At 44.4% G+C, this 18,003-nt stretch overlaps 1 protein-coding gene across 6 annotated transcripts in view; it reads left to right on the top strand.

Annotated features, from left to right (window-relative positions):
* SOX5 (SRY-box transcription factor 5) overlaps positions 1–18,003 on the top strand; it is a 293,023-nt gene that overhangs the window by 27,019 nt on the left and 248,001 nt on the right. For 4 of the 6 annotated variants that reach the window (XM_018919866.3, XM_009095179.4, XM_018919869.3 and 1 more), the window contains exon 2: positions 11,562–11,793. In XM_018919866.3, coding sequence (XP_018775411.1) covers positions 11,562–11,793 — 232 coding nt within the window. The remainder of the gene's footprint in view (positions 1–11,561; positions 11,794–18,003) is intronic. The other 2 variants (XM_018919870.3, XM_009095181.4) reach the window with 1 other exon arrangement.

Raw genomic sequence — 18,003 nt, forward strand, 5'->3', positions numbered from 1 at the left:
GGATTTTTGGGTCTGTGTGGGGAGTGAGATGGAGGGGAAGAGTCAAATGTTTACTTGAAGAGGTGTTTGAATCAATCTCCCTACATCAATTTGCCAGTGTTAAGAAAGAGGGGCTCTGCCCCTTTCAGGTCACAAAGGCCTCTCAGTGGGGGATGGTTTTGGTAATGGAAAAAACAAAAAGGGTTCCAGTGTGTGGTGGAGGAGGTAAAATAAACAAACACAATGGATGATTACTGCTCTCCATCAAGGCTTCTTTATCCTTGCAGGCTCAGTCAGTGGGCAGCATGTTAGCCAGCTGTCCTGGGCTAGGGCAGGCTTGGGAGAAAGCCTCCAAAGGGAAGCAGCATCCTATGAGCTTCCAGGGGGAAAGGAGGTTCCTGAGGGTTTCCTGGAGGGAAGGAGGTTCCTGAGGGTTTCCAGGGGGGAAGGAGGTTCCTGAGGGTTTCCTGGAGGGAAGGAGGTTCCTGAGGGTTTCCTGGAGGGAAGGAGGTTCCTGAGGGATTCCAGGGGGAAGGAGGTTCCTGAGGGTTTCCAGGGGGGAAGGAGGTTCCTGAGGGTTTCCAGGGGGGAAGGAGGTTCCTGAGGGATTCCAGGGGGGAAGGAGGTTCCTGAGGGATTCCAGGGGGAAGGAGGTTCCTGAGGGTTTCCCTTGGGGGAAGGAGGTTCCTGAGGGATTCCAGGGGGGAAGGAGGTTCCTGAGGGTTTCCAGGGGGGAAGGAGGTTCCTGAGGGTTTCCTGGAGGGAAGGAGGTTCCTGAGGGTTTCCTGGGGGGAAGGAGGTTCCTGAGGGTTTCCTGGGGGGAAGGAGGTTCCTGAGGGTTTCCTGGAGGGAAGGAGGTTCCTGAGGGTTTCCAGGGGGGAAGGAGGTTCCTGAGGGTTTCCAGGGGGAAAGGAGGTTCCTGAGGGATTCCAGGGGGGAAGGAGGTTCCTGAGGGTTTCCAGGGGGGAAGGAGGTTCCCGAGGGTTTCCCTTGGGGGAAGGATGTTCCCATCAAGCTTGTTCTCCTCTCTACCCCACTCCACAGCTTCCAGAGCTTTTTTAGGTAGATCACTTCTTGCAGTGGTGCTGCTGTGCCTGCCATGCAGCCTTTCTGAAGGAATATTGGAGGCCCTTTATGATCCTTAGGGCTTGTCAGGGGGTCTCCCCCATTGTCAGAGGGGTCTCCCACTGTCAGAGGGCTCCCCCATCGTCAGAGGGCTCCCCCATTGTCAGAGGGGTCCCCCATTTTCAGAGGGGTCCCCATTGTCAGAGGGATCCCCATTGTCAGAGGGCTCCCCCATTGTCAGAGGGATCCCCATTGTCAGAGGGGTCCCCCATTGTCAGAGGGGTCCCCACTGTCAGAGGGGTCCCCATTGTCAGAGGGGTCCCCCACTGTCAGAGGGGTCTCCCACTGTCAGAGGACTCCCCCACTTTCAGAGGGGTCCCCCATTGTCAGAGGGGTCCCCATTTTCCTGTTTGTTGCTTTGTTTTTACCTTGCCTGCCATCCTGCATGTCTTCGTGCAGGGACAGCCGTGTGTTCCACGGCTCAGAGCTGTGTTGTTCTTACCTAGCAGCTCCAGCAGTGTCTAGAGTTAGTTTGTTAAGCTGGGTAATTACCAGCTGGTTGTGATTGTTCTTTTCTCTTGCAATTTTCCAGGTATCTCCTGAAACCAACCCAGTAAAAATGCAGCTTTCAGGCAGCTGCAGGCAGTCCACGTGCCTGCATGAGGCAATGTGTTAGCATGTGCAGGCAGGTTCTGGAAGTGTCCAGGAGTGCTGCAAATGGAACATGGTGCTCAGAAATCAGAAAGTTACAGCTGTGGAAGGGGCTGAGCAGGTGTGTGATTGCACCACCCCTGTTTTTAATGTAGATCTTTAATTCTGACGTTTTTCTGAATAAAACCTGGGAAGGAGCAGACAGCCCTGAGATACCTGAAGCAGATTCACAGTGCACAGGCAGCCCTCACACCAGGCCAGACTTTTTTCCTGTTCCATCCCTCATTTGCTGGGCCAGAGAGGATCCATGCCCATGGATCATCTGAAGTCAGAGATAGGAATGCAAACCCCCCTGAACGCTTGAAAAAAGTTCATTTTCTCTCTTGGAACAGCAGAACGTCTGAGTAGAATTATTTTTATTTAAACAATTTTTGTTTTACTCTATTGGTATTTCAGAGTAATTTTCGAGGCAGCAATTTTCACTAGTTTCTGAAAGGCAACATCTGGGCTTTGGAACAATCTCTTTTCAGCTTTGAAAATCCTACCTCAAATTGCTCGTGCGTTATAAATGTTCAACTTTTTTTTTTTTTTTTTTTTTTTTTTTTTTTTTTTTGTGTTTTTTTTTTTTAACATAATATAAAGGCAATGATGTATTTATTCCCTGTGATTTTGTCTTCAAGTTCAGTTTGATTTTTCTTTCTTGGGGTATCCAGGATTATTTGTTCCTGGGCCAAGAATGCACCTGTCATGTACAAACCCTCCAGCAAGGGAGGAGCACGCACATGGATGTGAACAAGAAAGAATCATAAAAATTCTGGGCAGCTGGAATTAACCTGCTGGGAAGAAAAGGTTTTCATCCATTAGGGACATTGCTCTGCTTAAGTTTATTTTATTTTCACAGCCCCCTCCACCACACACAGATGCAGAACTGATTTCACTGTGTGTAGCTGTTAAAGGTACAAATGGTTTCTCTGAGCCCTCAGTTCTGCTTCCATTAAATTTAACTAAAGGCCCAATATTTCAGTGATGCAAGTTTGTGCTGTCAGTGGTTACTGCTTTACTGGCATGATCAGTTTAGTCAGGAAACATACAGGCCACCTGTGGATGGATGTGTTCCTGTGTCCTGCTGGGATTTTGCTTTTCTTGTTTTGTTTTTTTCTACAAAGTGATGACTTGGTGCAAATGTGGATGCAAGTGATGGTTGGAGCAGAGTTAGATGATAAGGTAGAATGATACTGCAAATTCAGATGAGTAGACACCAGTGGGTACCTTAAAAATAATTTTATAAGTGTAATTATATGTGGATTTACTGGAAGGAAACACACATGTAACATAAAGCTATTATTGAGAACTTAACAATAGGGAAACTGAGAGTGGAGTGGGGAAAATAAAGAAACTCCTGAAAATTTCTGTGTTTCTGATTTGTGATTACACACAAACTCTGCAGAGGAAATGTTGCTTAGAAAATAGTTCAAATACATTTGTTGAGTTTAGAATTTAAATAAAGAAAGGGGAAAGGAGAGGGGGGCTGAAGCTCAGTGCCCGTTTGCTTGGCACTCACATCAGACCCTGGCCTGGTGGGGGAGTTCAAAAGCTGGGCCATTTTCTACCAAGATCTCAGTCAAAACAAAGGCTCCTCACACTGAAATCTGGGCATCTTTTGGGGGAGAGTTCTTGTTGTTAACGTTGATTCTACTGAAAGTAATTAATCATTTAACAGTGCTTGAAGAAAAGCTTGTGTCGGCTTGATTAGACAAATACTGCCAATGAACAAGCATGCAAAAGTTTTAATGTTTACTGACTTTTCAAAATGAGCCCATCTCCCTCAGATCTCTTTGTAATAAGTCCATCATAATTGTCACAGTTTTAAAGCAGTTTCAAGTCCTTGCCTTCATTTCTCTCAGTGGGAATTAGGAGTGCATGTCGGTGTGTGATGTGTGGATTGCTTGTGTCTCCCCCTCAGCAGGACTGACACTTTCCTGTCATTTTCAGGTATTAGTTTGTAGAGTGAAATCTCAAGGCTTGGAATTTCTAATGACTTGACTAGGTCCTCTTTGTAGTTCAGCAGGCAGAGGAGTGGTGATTCCCTAATGCCGCAGCGATTGAGGTGGTGCTTTCAGCAGCGAGATGTTCCCAAAACTTTACTGAAAATAAAAACAAAGCTCTGCTATTTTTGTGGTGGCATGATGACAAATTTTACATCCTAATAAAAGAGTATAATAAATAAATAAATAATAAAAAAAGCAAGATGTATGAGGAGCTGAAGAGCCAGAGTACATTTCTGAAAGGTTGGGGGCTGGAAGCAAAGGAAGCCAGAGTTAATTTGAGGATGCACTGGAAAATAAATGAGCTTGTGGATTTAATTCAGAATCATCCAAGCAGAGTCTTTTGCATGAAAGAAGCCAGTGATCGGGCTCAGTTTGCTTGAAACATCAGCGACTGCATCCTGCTGTTTCAGAGTTTGTGCTGGTGGCTGCTGATGGTCCTTGACACCGCCCTGTGCTCGGTGCCACCACCCCGCGCCTCCCCTGCCTTGGACAGGGGCTCCAAACCCACAGCTCCTGGGGTCTGACCCCTTAGAAACACACTGCCCAGGAGCTAAAATCTCATCCTGCTTTAAAAACGTTCCCCTGGGGTTTGGCTCTTGTAGCTGATGTTGAGGAGTGGAAAACAGCGGGGAGATGAAGTTGGCAGGTGCCAGACAGAGATCAGGGGCACGCAGGTTCTGCTGCTGGAGCTGCCTTTGGAGGGGTCTTGGGTGGGTTGCTGGATGTTCCTGCCCAGCACACACCAGCGAGATGCAAAGTGTGGGATCCATGGAAGAATTAGCTAATATTCAGTAATTAGGTAATATTACAGTAATATAGCAGATAGGAGTATGTTCATTCCCTTCCAAATTCTGCTTTGGCTGAAGGCTGCTTTCCTTCAGGCCACAGTATTTCACTAAAACCTTGCTCGTGCAGTCTTTCCCAGGTACCTGCTTCAGAAAGCCCCTGAAAAGCTTTATGTAGCCCGTGGTGGGAATGTTCTGTTTGAACTTTTTTTGACAATGGATTTTTTACTGGACTTGATTTTACAGTGATTTTTTTGTGCGTAAATTCCTTGCAAGTGCAAGAAAATGAGACGATAAAATTTCAGTTGATGGCATAGAATTGTTAGAAAGTGGTTTTTGATTTTTTAAAATTTTTTTTTAATAAAAAAGGGTTTTGTTAACATTTTTTTCAAGGACACTTATAACAACTTTAGTATTTGACAGATTCAAATGGGGTCAAATTGAAACCATTTATTTACCACTGGAACTTGGAGCACTGGCTTTTCTCAAAAAACAGTTTCCCACAGTATGTGGAATATCAGGTATATGAGCTGGGCTGATGATATTACACTAACATGTAAAATGGATTTGGAATAACATATTCCCATCCCATTTTAAATTCAGAATCCTCTAAACTGGAGGACTGTCCAAAATTGTTCAGGTTACCCCATACAGAGAGGGAATCTGGAACGCCAAAAGGAGAAGGTGGGCTGGGTAAAATGGAAATTATGGGGTGCCCCTAAGCATAGGATTACTGTGGCAGCTCTAATAACAGGCAGCTGCACAGAAATGTTACTCAGGTGATGCTGTAGTGATCTGGGTTTGTGTGAACAAAGTTGACTTGGTCCCCAAAACCCCTTTGAATAGCACAAGTGATTGCTAGCATAGGTGTGCTTCAAAAGATGACTGATTGATTTGATCCTAGAGAGTAATAATTAACAGATTATCCCACCTCAGTGTGAGTGACAGATTAGAGCACGTTTCACTCACAGTTTTTACTGAGTAGCAGATTATAGACTTTTGCTTCTTTTTCCTTTTTTTTTTCTTTTTTTTAATTGTGGAGTTACTTCAGTGAAGAATTCCAAACCAGGCTGTAAATGACTCAAAGATATTGCCAAATGAAGTCTGTTTTTAGTGGTATGTGTAGAAACAAGTCAGCCTTGCAGTTCCCAGTGGGACAGTGTGTGGGAGTCTGCCACCCTTACTCATGTTGAGTAATACCTTATTACACAAGTAATCTTGTCAAAATGAATCGAGTTGGTTTTTTTAGAGGTACTAGTTATTCAGTGTACATAAATAATGAATTGCTTTGGGGCCAAAACAGAATGGAAGCCGTTGTTAGTGTTAACTGGCACCTCCTGCCAGGGCTGTGTGTAAGGAGAGATCGTCGTTCGGTGAACCTGGGGAGCAGTGTTTTATTAGCATTGAAAGTGGTCAGGGATGAGGCAGATGGTGGCTGCCATTGTGTATCAGCCTGTGTTTATCATCTGTACGTGTGTGTGTATGGTTACACATTAGGTGTATGTGGCAGTGCTGCTGGCTGTAACCAGAATTATTTCCTGTGGAAGTGCAGCCTGCAGCTCTCCAGCAAGGACTGTGAGCTGAGGTAAATGTCCCTGCAGAGAGGCAGACTGAATCCCAGGGAAGGTTTGGGACTGGTTCAGCACTCAGTGTTTGATTTGGACTCGGGCCGTGTTCAGGAGCAAATTCCTGGTGCTGCTGGTGCTGGGCTGGTGCTGCTCTGCTCCTCATCCTCTGCTCCCGTCCCTGACCCTCAGGGCTGAGGGCTTTAAACCCTGGCCAGGAGCGAGCCCCAGAAGGGTTTGTGGCTGCCAGAGGAGCTCAGGGGTGATGAGCTGTGCTGGTTCAGAGCTGGCTGTGCCGCTGCAGCCAGGCTGGCACGCCTGGTTGTGGTGAGAAAACAACAGTGCCTCTCTTGATAAGGGGGAAAGAGAGCCTTGCCCAGTCAGAGGTTTAAACATCCAGTTTAAATCATCTTCCTACATCCTCTGGACTTGGAGCTGTCAGAGAGGCAAAGTGTGTTTGAATGGAAAAGCTTTTTATTTCTTTCAAAAGTGAACCGGCTATAATTATCCATAACTTTGCAGGCCTGTTTTAATGCTGGTTTATAATTACAGGTCTTAATGCTGGATGATAGAAAGTCATTTATAAATAGTCAGAGCAGAGGGGCTTGGGGAGTTTTTAACCTGTGGATTGCTGTGGGTTGTGTGATTGCTGTGACGGGATTTTGCCTGTGTGTGTATGGGGCGAGCTGTGCAATGATTGATGAATCCCTTAATTAACTCCCAACAAGTTGAGATTTATGGCCTCATATCTTTTTCTCCTGACACATCTGTGTTTGACACTTTTGAAGACATGGATAAGCCCCTTCTCCAAAAGCTTTTCTAGGTATCTGAAATGTTTCTGAGGTATTTTGCTTAATGTAACAAGATTAGAGTTTTATGACACAAAATTTATTAAATTTTATGGCACGGACAATCAAACTGGAAAGGATGCAGGTTGTGTGCTAGAGGGCACTATCTCCTTGAGTACTGAACACCACTTCAGATTTATTTTGGGAGTACAATCAGGGGTGAAATGAACTGAAACCAATGAACAAATGGAGATGTAGTGGGGGACACTTAAGTGAGGTTCTGTTAAAAACAGTAATAATAACAAAAATATAGCTATGGAAAGATCACTTTTGTGAGACACTGAATCCAAGGGAAAAAGCAAACAAGAAAAACAGTCATATTTAGCAGCCTAGAATGATTTGGATGGAACCAATAAGCGTAGGAAACAATTGATGTGGATGTAGTGAAGCTCTTACTTGCTCCAGTGGGAAAATCCAGCCCCGCTGAAGTCAGTGCAAAATCTCGGAGATCAATAGACACAGGGTATCAATTTAGGCCTACAAGAGTCTGTTACAAATTGAAGGGCATAAAGAAATACTTGGAGAAACTGTTGTAATATGAATCACATAAAATATTTGTTGGATAAGAGTGAGTTAGAACAATGAGGTTTTTACTTCCCTGAAAAAACATTCTTCCTACCAGGAACATTCTTCCTACCATAAAAATTGAACAAAAAGCATGTTTGGGTTTTTTAACTGGAGTTTCTCCATATTAAGAAGCCTTTCTGAGAACAGGTCTCTTTACAAGGAACAGTATCAAATTTGAATTTATCACCAGAATTAAACCTTCAGTTCCATCTGAACCACTGATAAGATCAAATATGGAGATGCATTTCATAATTCCAGTGAGTCTGTGAATGGCCTGGGTACAGCCTGTGTCCCTGTGCACCAGAACTTTGCAGATTTAGGTTCTCTAGAAAATCGCCACCTCTCTGGTTTTATTCAGTAGAAGTGATTAATGACATTTCAAAATGCAATTCTTCTTGAAACAATTCAGTTGCAACAGATTTCATCTGCAGTGACACCTTTTGCATTTGGAATCTGGTGTGCTGTATTGCTTTTGTACTTTTCTGAGTTACATCCTAGGGTTTTGGGGTGCTTTTTTTAAATCCCATCCATAAATTGGTGTTTCCTGTTCCATTGTAAATCTTCTTTCAGAGTGATGTAATTGAAAACCATTCTGAGTTTAAATTTAGGAAAAGGTCTTGAAGCGCTGTGAGCTGTTGTGTTATCACTGGGGGCAGATCCAGGATGTGTGCAGTCCTTTGTTAGGATGGGGTCATTCCAGTGCTTCATTAGATCTAGAGCTGGTCAAAGGAGCTCGGTTTCAGATAATGTTGCTGCTCAGAATTGAGCTGCTTCCCTTTCCCTATTGTTTGTGGTGGGAACTCTGCTTGCATCTTAGATGTGGAATCTCTTCAGAGCTGGTGTTAGCTCAGTAGGATAAACCAGATTTATGAAAGTAAGTAGGGGATGCATGATGTGGGGGCATATCAAATTGGGGGAATGGACCAATCAAGCTGTAGAGATGATGAAAGACATTTGTAGATGACTTTTTCTTGTATCATGTTTTCTACTTGGGAACATCTCAGAGATTTGATCCTTTGCTACTGTCGACTTGGATAGTTACTATCCTTTAGGAAGACATTTCCAAAAGGAGATGTGGATCTACTAATTTATTTATTTAAATCTTCCATTTTCTTGTGGAAATTTCCTGGATGCTATAAGGAGTAAGACATTTCTGTGAAACTGATTTTTGTCTGACTCAGGCTGGCTGTGCACAGAGCTGCCTGAACAATAATTGCATTTGATGTCTGGGTTGTCCAGGTTTGTGTGTCCATTTCTTTGGGTGTTCTTGGAAGACTAACTCAGATTAAAGCCTCAACTTTGCTGCCTTAGCCATTTTAGTCATTTGCTAGTCTTCTAGGACGGTGATGGGCACGTGGCTTGTAATTTAAAGTGGATATTTTAGAGACAAAAGGAAGAGTTTCTTGTGCCCTTCCTGCTTTCACTTTAGTTTGCTCTACAATCCAACCTCAGGTTTTCATTTTAGATCAAAAGCAAAATAATCTCTCTTGTTGCAAGTGCATGGAGTTGGACACCTCTATTATCTTCCTTGTCTGTTTATATAAATTCCCTGCAGAAAATTATTTCATCCCTGTTGGGAGCAGTGACAAGCAGAGGAAGATGATCTGGAACTCCATATTCACATCCAAAGTTAACAGAAGAGCTTTATTTCAGCGTGATATTCAAACTTTCCTTGTGAAGCAATGTGACAGAATCTGTGTTATTCTAGGTTAACAGCAGTAGGAGTTCTTGACACAGTTTGAGCATGCAATATTTAATCCAAATCATCAATACAAAGCGAGGCATCCTCTCTCTCCATCATTTATTGTCAGAGTGAATTGCAGTGGGGGCTTTTGTGCATGGCTTACAATATTTTCAGTCATTTTATCAAATATAAATGTTCTAAAGTATAGAAAATTGCTGTGGAATAATTGAGCAATGATCTCGTGTCCGTCCCTTTTTGTTTGCCAAAACTGAGACAACTGCTTGGTGCTGATTTTCAGAGAGACTGTGTAAATGCTCGGGCTTCTATTAAAGTCCTGGTAAAATGAGTAACCAAAAAACTTCAGTTCAGTAGCAAATGTCAGTCTTGGTGCAGTACAATGCAAAAGATGAATAATTCACATTAACTTTGGAAGGGAGCTGTGTGGTTTCTGCAGAAGGGTTTGAGATCTGTCACATCAAGCATAGCTGTAAAATGCTGAATTCAGTGGGCTAGTAGCAAACTGCCAGTAAGAGTCTATCTGGTGATCTCTGTCTTTGTGCATATGCTTTGCTGCAGACACGTAGGTGGGGAAGCCTAGAAGACAGAATTCAGGTAGGATGTATGAAGTGTTAGTCTGTTGGACTAAGGCAGACATTAATAGAAAATACAGATTGGTTCTCTGAGCGCTGGCAAGAGGTGCTGTTCAGAGCAGGCAATGTGCAGCTGCATGTAGGTTCTGGTGGGGATTTTTTTTTGTCTGAGTTTTTGTTGTTGCTTTTTCTGGTTTTTTCCTTTTTTTTTTTTTTTTTTAATATAATCTAACTTGGCTCAGGAGGCAAGGCTCAAAATGAGATCATTAGAAGCAAAATAAGTCCTAACAAAGGGCTGTTTAAAGTCGCTGTTTGTTTTCAGACCCAGTTGAGTGCTGCTGAGAACCATTCCGTGCTCAATATGCCAGACCCTGTGGACATGCTCCACCTCACAGCAGCCCCACACGTGGCTCAGGAGCTGCTGGGCTCTGCAGCCCTCTAACTGTGGAGTGCAGAATGAAAAATGGGGTCATGAGAACCATAAATGTGAGAGCTTTGAGGAGGAGTAATATTGCTTCAGCCCCTTTTTTTAACTTTTGCATACAAATAGTCTTCAGTTTCCACATTTATAACTTTATTTATTTTTATTTCCCTGTTATTCATTTCTTCTTTTGGCTGTGGCTGGAGGATTTCTCCTCATTCTGCTCCTTGCAGATGCCCCTGGTTAGCCCAGGGGGCCATCCATGGACATGGATTTTCATCAACAAGGTTTCTGTAGTTAATCCCAGAATTTGTCTGCATTTTAAGACTTCACTGTACCCCCCTCTATTCTGGAGACCAAGCTGGAAGCATCCTGGGTTCTGTAAGATTTTCAGTAGTGCTTCTCTTGTATAATAACTTCAATTTGCCCATGACTTAGGTTTCTTTCAGTGTTTCTAAAAGTTGAAGATAAACATGTTCTATCAGACATTATCAAAAACTTCACAATGTAGGCCTGATTTTCAAGCCAATATTTCTGTGTGGTTTTTGCAATGTGTGTTCTAGGTCTCTTCCTTGTGTCTCCTTTTTTATGTAGGTACAGATACAAATCACATTTCCATGGGGTTTTTTTTTCTGATCTAGCTATGTGTGCATAGGAGGAATTTTATACATAGCTAGAAAGGTTTGATAGCAGATCTTCGTTCAATCCCGACCTTCATTCAAAGCCCCTGACTTTATGTTGTCAAAAACCTTAGATTATTAATGTCCAAATGTTTAATTGCTCAACTATTCCAGATCTGCAAACCTAGAAATATCCTTGCTACACGACTGGAGCACTCAGTTGCTCACATGGGTGAACTTTTGTAAACACAGACATTTTGGCCCGCTAGCAAGTTCTTTTATCGTATTGTATTTTATTTTACTTTATTTTTTTTATCAGTGGTGGTGGATAATGAGATGCAGATGATTATTCCTTAAAAGCTGGGTTGACAATAGCTCGTATCGGGAGACATTCTATCTTCATAGAGTCCCTTGCAAATGCAAAACTAGATGGGTATTTTTTAAAAGGAATTGCATTTCATTATGCAGTCTTAGGTGAATTTTCATGTTTGAGAAGCCAGAATACAAGAGAGTGCTATATTAGTGTATTATTCTCACAACAAACAAGGCACTGTTCTGTTGCTACCTGCTTGGCCATTGTTCCCAATGGTGTGTGCTTTGCAGTGGTATTTGGATGGTTTCCTGCTCTCTGCCAGCACAAAAAAGGCATTTCTGTTACAATGGCCCCTAACCACACAATGACGGCATTAAGGATTTATTTGGAGGTTTCATTATTTTCTCCTCTTTTGTTCCTTCCAGGATGTCTTCCAAGCGACCAGCCTCTCCGTATGGGGAAGCAGATGGAGAGGTAGCCATGGTGACAAGCAGACAGAAAGTGGGAGAAGAGGAGAGTGACGGGCTCCCAGCCTTTCACCTTCCCTTGCATGTGAGTTTTCCCAACAAGCCTCACTCTGAGGAATTTCAGCCAGTTTCTCTGCTGACGCAGGAGAACTGTGGCCATAGGACTCCCACTTCCCAGCACAACACAATGGTAGGTTTGCTTTGCTCTATTGTGCTTACATCCCTTCTCTGAGCATTTGGGCCCAGAGCTGCCCCTGGTGGGGTGTGCAGGGCCCGGAGCACCCCTCGTCCTGGGCAGCTCTGCCCTCCCCTGCCTCCCTCGCAGTGCCTGGTGGCCTTGAGGGTGCTGGAGATGTGCTAGCTGCACTGGTGTGAGCTGGAAGTGTGTGTGTTCAGCAAGCAGCAGGCGGGTTTGGAGCACTGGAAGTGAGAGTCACATTTGGCACGGAGTCTGGAACGTCACCCCGGTGCCGAGTTTGTGCAACAGCAAAGCCTGAAAGACTGTAGAAAGGGGAAAAAAAAAAAACAACCAACTGAATTCTGATGACTTAAAAACTTCCATCTGATGTGTGATTGACGTCACAGATACCCACAATAAAATTTGCCGTGCTTCTGAAAGGAAATCAACTCACTGCTCCTTGCCTAGTGAGGTTCCACTCTGCAGCACTCGGTCCATGGCAGGCAGCAGTCCAGGGGAAGCCCAGAACTGGCTGTGTCCTAAAGAAGGCAGAACAATGCCCTGTTCCTTGCTGGTGTTGTCACTGCTCTGTGTTTGGGCCCTTCCCATGGAGCACTGATGCATTCTCAGACAGGTTGAAGGGTGCAGGGAAAGGCCCCAGCACCGAGGCACTTGCACAGAGCTCTGTTGTGAGCACAGGGCTTGCACAGCTCCTGCCTATTTACAAACTGGCTGTAACTTTTCTGCCAGTCCCCCACCTCCACCAGGGCACTGGTAATTTCACTGGAAGGGAAGATAATAAGTGGACCTGCATATTTGAAGGCTTTTAAAAAGGCATTGCAGAAGAGGTGATAGTGTATTCTCATAAAAGCCTGTAAGAGCTCCACAGTGGTGTTTAAGCCCTTACAGCTCATTATGCATATGTAACAAGCCCTAAGTAAAAAGCCTTAGGGATTATTATTTCTCATAGGACCAAGGCACTGGATATTCACTGAAGCTGCTCTCCTAGACAGAATAACTCATTGATCCTGATCCATTTCCCTTCCTTTTTTGGGCTAATGCTTAAGCTCAGACAGTGCTTTGGAATACATAATTTTAGTTTGTGTTGTTGCAACTTTACATGGAGAAAGAACATCACTGGAGAAATTACTCATGGGCAGACAATGTCATTATCTTTTTTTGAGCTTGTTTATTTCTCATCCTTTATCTTATGTTTTATGGAGATGAAATTCATTAATGTAGCAGTTCCAGCCAGTGGGATGTGAGGGTATGTAACTAATGTATGGGCTTTGCTATGTTGGGGCCTATTTAAGAGAGTGTTTTGAAGATAAGGAATTGTTTCTGACAGCATTTAAGTCAATAGATAAATTTGTGATGGCACCAGTAGTGTAGAACCAGGCCCTAATGAAATAAAACCATACTGTTTTCTAAGGAGCCAGCAGGAGTAGTTCAGCTACACCTCACTGGGTCATTTAACTGCTCTTTAACTGATTTGAACCAACCCCTTTGCTTCTGTGGTCATTATAGTTGTTAAGAACAGGAGGTTTAGCTGATCACCTGGTGCAGCTTCCTGCAATGTGATGTCAGGGAAGTGTTTTCTGTCTTTTTACAGTACAAGGTGCTGGATCATGGGGTGTTTAGAGAGTTCTGCTGCAGCAATGACACACTGCAGCCTTACCTGAGGCAGTGTTTGGGGGCTGTAAGGGTCTAGTTTTGTCTTCATACATATTTAAGAATACTGCCAGCCTGTATGAATGTAACATTTTGGTAATATCTCCATTTCAGTGAGGACTGTGTTGTGAGTCATCACTCAGGTAGTTCAGAAAGGATGCAGCCTGTGTCTCCAGAAGGAAGGAAGTGATCTAAATGAGTGGAATAGACATAATCACTCCCTCTGCTCTTGTGGTATGTAGTTATCAGAAGGAAATCACTGGATAACGTTTAGATGACTTCAGTTGGTGTGCTTAGCAGTGACAAAAATCGTCCCCACGGGGCATTCACTTTCTAACATTGCAGAGGACATTTGTGACCTGTTTCAGTTGGCATTCTGCTGTTTTATCATCTCTGGGAAGCAGGTCCAGGTGTGTGCAGGTGTGCACACAGCACCACAGACTGCAGTCTGACAGAGTTTTATTGGTAAAGCTCCAGGAGCTTCACACGTCCCAGCTTACACTTCTGGAAATTTACCCTACTGCACTTTACCAAGTTTTAATAACCTAGTGAGGCAGCTCAAAATTCTGGGCAAATTCCTAAATGGACATCTTCAAACCTGACCTAAATTGGCCAAAATCTGCACAGCCCATCCTTCCACCAAAATGAACAGGAGTTTTCATTTTTCTGAGGATGTTGGCAGTGCAGCCAGAGGAAGGTTGGTGCAGTGGGCACAGAGTGAACTGGAGGAGCCCTGTGAACATCAGGAGATGCTGTTTGGGGTGGCTGAGCATAGGAGCAGGCTGCCTGGCTGTGGATCTCCTCCTCAGAGGTACTCAGGAGTCACCTGGCCACGGTCCTGGCTGGCTCTCAGTGGCCCTGCCTGAGCAGGGCTTTGGGCCAGGTCTCCTCTGCACATCTCCTCCTCTCCATCTCCACATCTCCTGACTAAGGCAGGGGTCACTCTGTCTCAAACTTTCTCTTGATAGAAGAAACTGGATACTTATTTCAAGTAGGAAAACTCTTCTCCTGATAAGAAAAGAAACAATAATTTATCAGATTTAGAGCAACTGCTCAGAAGAAGATAAAAGGCAAATGGTTTGACCTGGAATATATCTGAGAGTCCTCTCTGGATGTTGATGGCAGGCCATGATGCTTGCAGGAAACACTTGAGGATTACAGTATCAGTCAATAGCTCTTCTGAAGAAACCTATTAAGGCTACAGTATTTGGATAGCACAGATAGTTGTTAGCTCATCTGAGTTACAAAGGTTTGTTTTACTTGTTTCTGTTTGCCTGCCTTTATGTTCTATTTGTCTGCTTTTGCAACTCTGGAGACCACTGATCTCACCAGTGGTGTCTGTGTGCTGAATTCTGGAAGTGAGGAATGTCAAGGCTACAAGTACTGATTAAAGTATTCCACAGGCATGGTGTGGTTAAATCAGACCATCCTTTTAGCTGTAGAATATCAGTGAAATGCAGGATGGGATTAAAGAAAAAAATAAAATAAGTGCTGAAGAAAAGGTCAGAGTGGGTAAGCCATAATTTTGCCATTCCCTGGTTGTTCCAAGCTGAGGCTTGGCTGTACTGGGAGCCCACATTTGTCCTGCACCTTCAGTGGATTTAGAATTCATTTTCAATAGTGCTTTAAATGGGTAGGAAATATTCTGGTGCACTGCTCAGTAACCTTGTTGCTTCACACTAGCAGAAGTTGTGTTTCTGTGGTGACTGCAGTTACTCCTGTGTACCTTGGGAGTAATACTGAGAATGGCAGCAGTGCTGGTCAAAGAGCTTTCCAGCACGTGGCTTTGTGCTTCTCCTCCACTTGTTCAAGTAAAAGGTTGTTTAATGCTTCATTTGGATTCTCTTATCACATCTCTCCTGGCCTGTGCCTCACCTGTTGGTCTGGAGTTGTCAGCATATGAATGGTGCTGGATCAGAACAAGCACTGGAGCACCCAGCTATTATTCAGCCCTCCGAGGAGGATGGAAATCTGAATGCATACAGCTTTTTAAAAAGTCAAATAGGACTCTAATTATACTGAGCTAAAGAATGCATATTTAAAAAAAAAATAAAACAACAACCTCACAGTGGTTTTAGAGAAATTTTAATTTCCAGTGTACCTTTGAGCATCAAGCTTAGGATAAGTTATTGTGATGATACAATGCACAGTGTTGTGAACACCAGTGCCTTTACTGTGCCAGCTCTCATAATGAGAATTTCATTGTTTGGGGAGAGCAGTCTCCTACACTCTAGACAAAAGTGTAATTACTTTTGAACGATGTGGAATGTGCTCAGTTTAATAGCATGGAGAATAGATTCACAAAGATTCAGATAAAGCTAGCTTGGAAGCCATATGTGCAGTGTGGCAGTATGAAATTGTTAGCAGGCACCATAATTACAACACACACACACGCACACAGTTTCACAGTTTAAACTAGAAACTGTTGTTTTTGTAAGAGATAGGCCTAGCTGAACAGGACTAGTTCAGTTAGAATAAACCAGAAACAGGGCTAAGTTTGCCTTTGTCTGCTGTTCTTTCCCTCCTCTCTTAGTGGTAGATTGATATTTATAAGATGATGAAATTGCATTGTTGCAAACACTGCATTGTAAATGCCATCACAAGAGTGGCTCATGGAAGCAGTTTCTGCAGGTACAGTTTTGGGCCTTTACCAGAGCTCAGCCTTGACCCTTGCAGCGTTTCAGGAGTCACTGTGTGGGCTGTTAGGAAGGGGAGCAAACGAGAAGGAATCCAGTCAGGACCCATCAAAGAGTGCAGAAGTTGCAGAGCAGTCTCTGCAGTCCTTGGGGATCAGCTGTGGTGGGGCCAGCTGATAACAGCTTTGGAAACTCTCCTGTCTGCCTGGCAAGCATCCTGCATTCAGGTTAGGCTGATCTGTGTGTCCCTCCTGTCCCATCCCTGCTCTCCCTCCTGTCCCATCCCTGCTCCCTCCGTCCCATCCCTGTTCTGCTTCCCCCTGTCCCATCCTGCTCTCCCCCTGTCCCATCCTGTCCCTGCTCTCCCCCTGTCCCATCCTGTCCCTGCTCTCCCCCGTCCATCCTGCTCTCCCTCCTGTCCCATCCCTGTCCCTGCTCTCCCCCCTGTCCCATCCCTGTTCCTGCTCTCCCCCCTGTCCCATCCCTGCTCTCCCTCCTGTCCCATCCCTGTCCCTGCTCTCCCCCTGTCCATCCCGGATCTCCCCCCTGTCCCATCCCGTCCCTGCTCTCCCACCTGTCCATCCCTGTCCCTGCTCTCTCCCTCCTGTCCCATCCCTGTCACTCTCCCCCTGTCCATCCCTCTCTCCCTCCTGTCCCATCCCTGCTCTCCCCCCTGTCCCATCCCTGTCCCTGCTCTCCCCCCTGTCCCATCCCTGTCCCTGCTCTCCCCCCTGTCCCATCCCTGCTCTCCCCCCTGTCCCATCCCTGCTCTCCCTGCTCCAAGTGCAGCTCCTGCCTGGGGCACACAGATGCACTCCCCTGCACTCTGCAGGTGAGCCAGGGATCAAAGCCAGGGTGCCATTCAGGAGCACTGGGCTTTTGTGGAGGTTTCCCTGTGTTTATTGAACCACCCTTGTAACACAGTGACTTTTGCATCACTTGGAGCCATGGAACACCAGGGTGGGTACATTATTCCCAGCACAAACACCTGCTGCAGTTTGAGGTGACCCATTGGTGTTTTGGTCAGACTTTGAAAGGCCCAAAGGGACATTAAATAAGTAATGAAGTAAGAAAACTTCTTTTTATTTTTTTTCCTCCATCCCCAAGCAGGAGGATTAAAACTGCATTTAAACCAACAAGTTGCCAAATCAAGACCAGACCTGTAACATATATTGCCTGGAATACAGGGAGCAGATGACTGCAGTTTTTAAAGGCCATGAAGAGAAGTGGAAACAGCAGTTGTTTGTTTTTGCTGAAGACCATCTTACTGTGAAGCAGTCATGTTTTTAATGGATTCATTTGAATTCAGTTAAGCAGAAAATAATCAACAGCAAAGTAAACACCTTTGTTTTATGGAAGTGCTGGGAACTGTGTGTGTCCATTGTTTGCCAGTGATTCTGTGCCTAGGCATCAATTCATTGCCTTCATACTGGAAAATGTCTTCATTTAAACTTACTGCATAAATACCTGGAAAACCTAATTCATGTGAGTGGCTGAGAAATTCTGCAGAAAAAAGAGATAGGCAGAACTGTAAAGGCCACATTTGGTAGGAATATTCAAACCAGATGCTCTCTCTCATGAGGAAAAGAAAAGAACTATTAAATGCCCTGTCAAAAAACCGTGTAAGCAAAAAACGTGGTCATCTTTCTGAGCAACTTCAAACTTGAGATAACTTCAAAATTTTGTTTCAAATCTGTGCTCTCAATTTGAGGAGCTCTGCTGATGTCTAGGATATGGAGAAATCCCCACTAGGCCTGCAGGACCAGTGTAGAGCAGCAATCCAGACTACATGTAAGTGTTCCTACTTCTTGGGACATCTTTTGCTTCCAACAGACACTCTGTGTGTGACACAGCACAGGCAGGGTCTGTCTCCACCCTGCTGGAAGTCAAACAATAGCTGGGGACTTGGTGTGGT

Source organism: Serinus canaria, chromosome 1A, assembly GCF_022539315.1.
Source record: "Serinus canaria isolate serCan28SL12 chromosome 1A, serCan2020, whole genome shotgun sequence".
Classification (NCBI taxonomy): Eukaryota; Metazoa; Chordata; class Aves; order Passeriformes; family Fringillidae; genus Serinus; species Serinus canaria.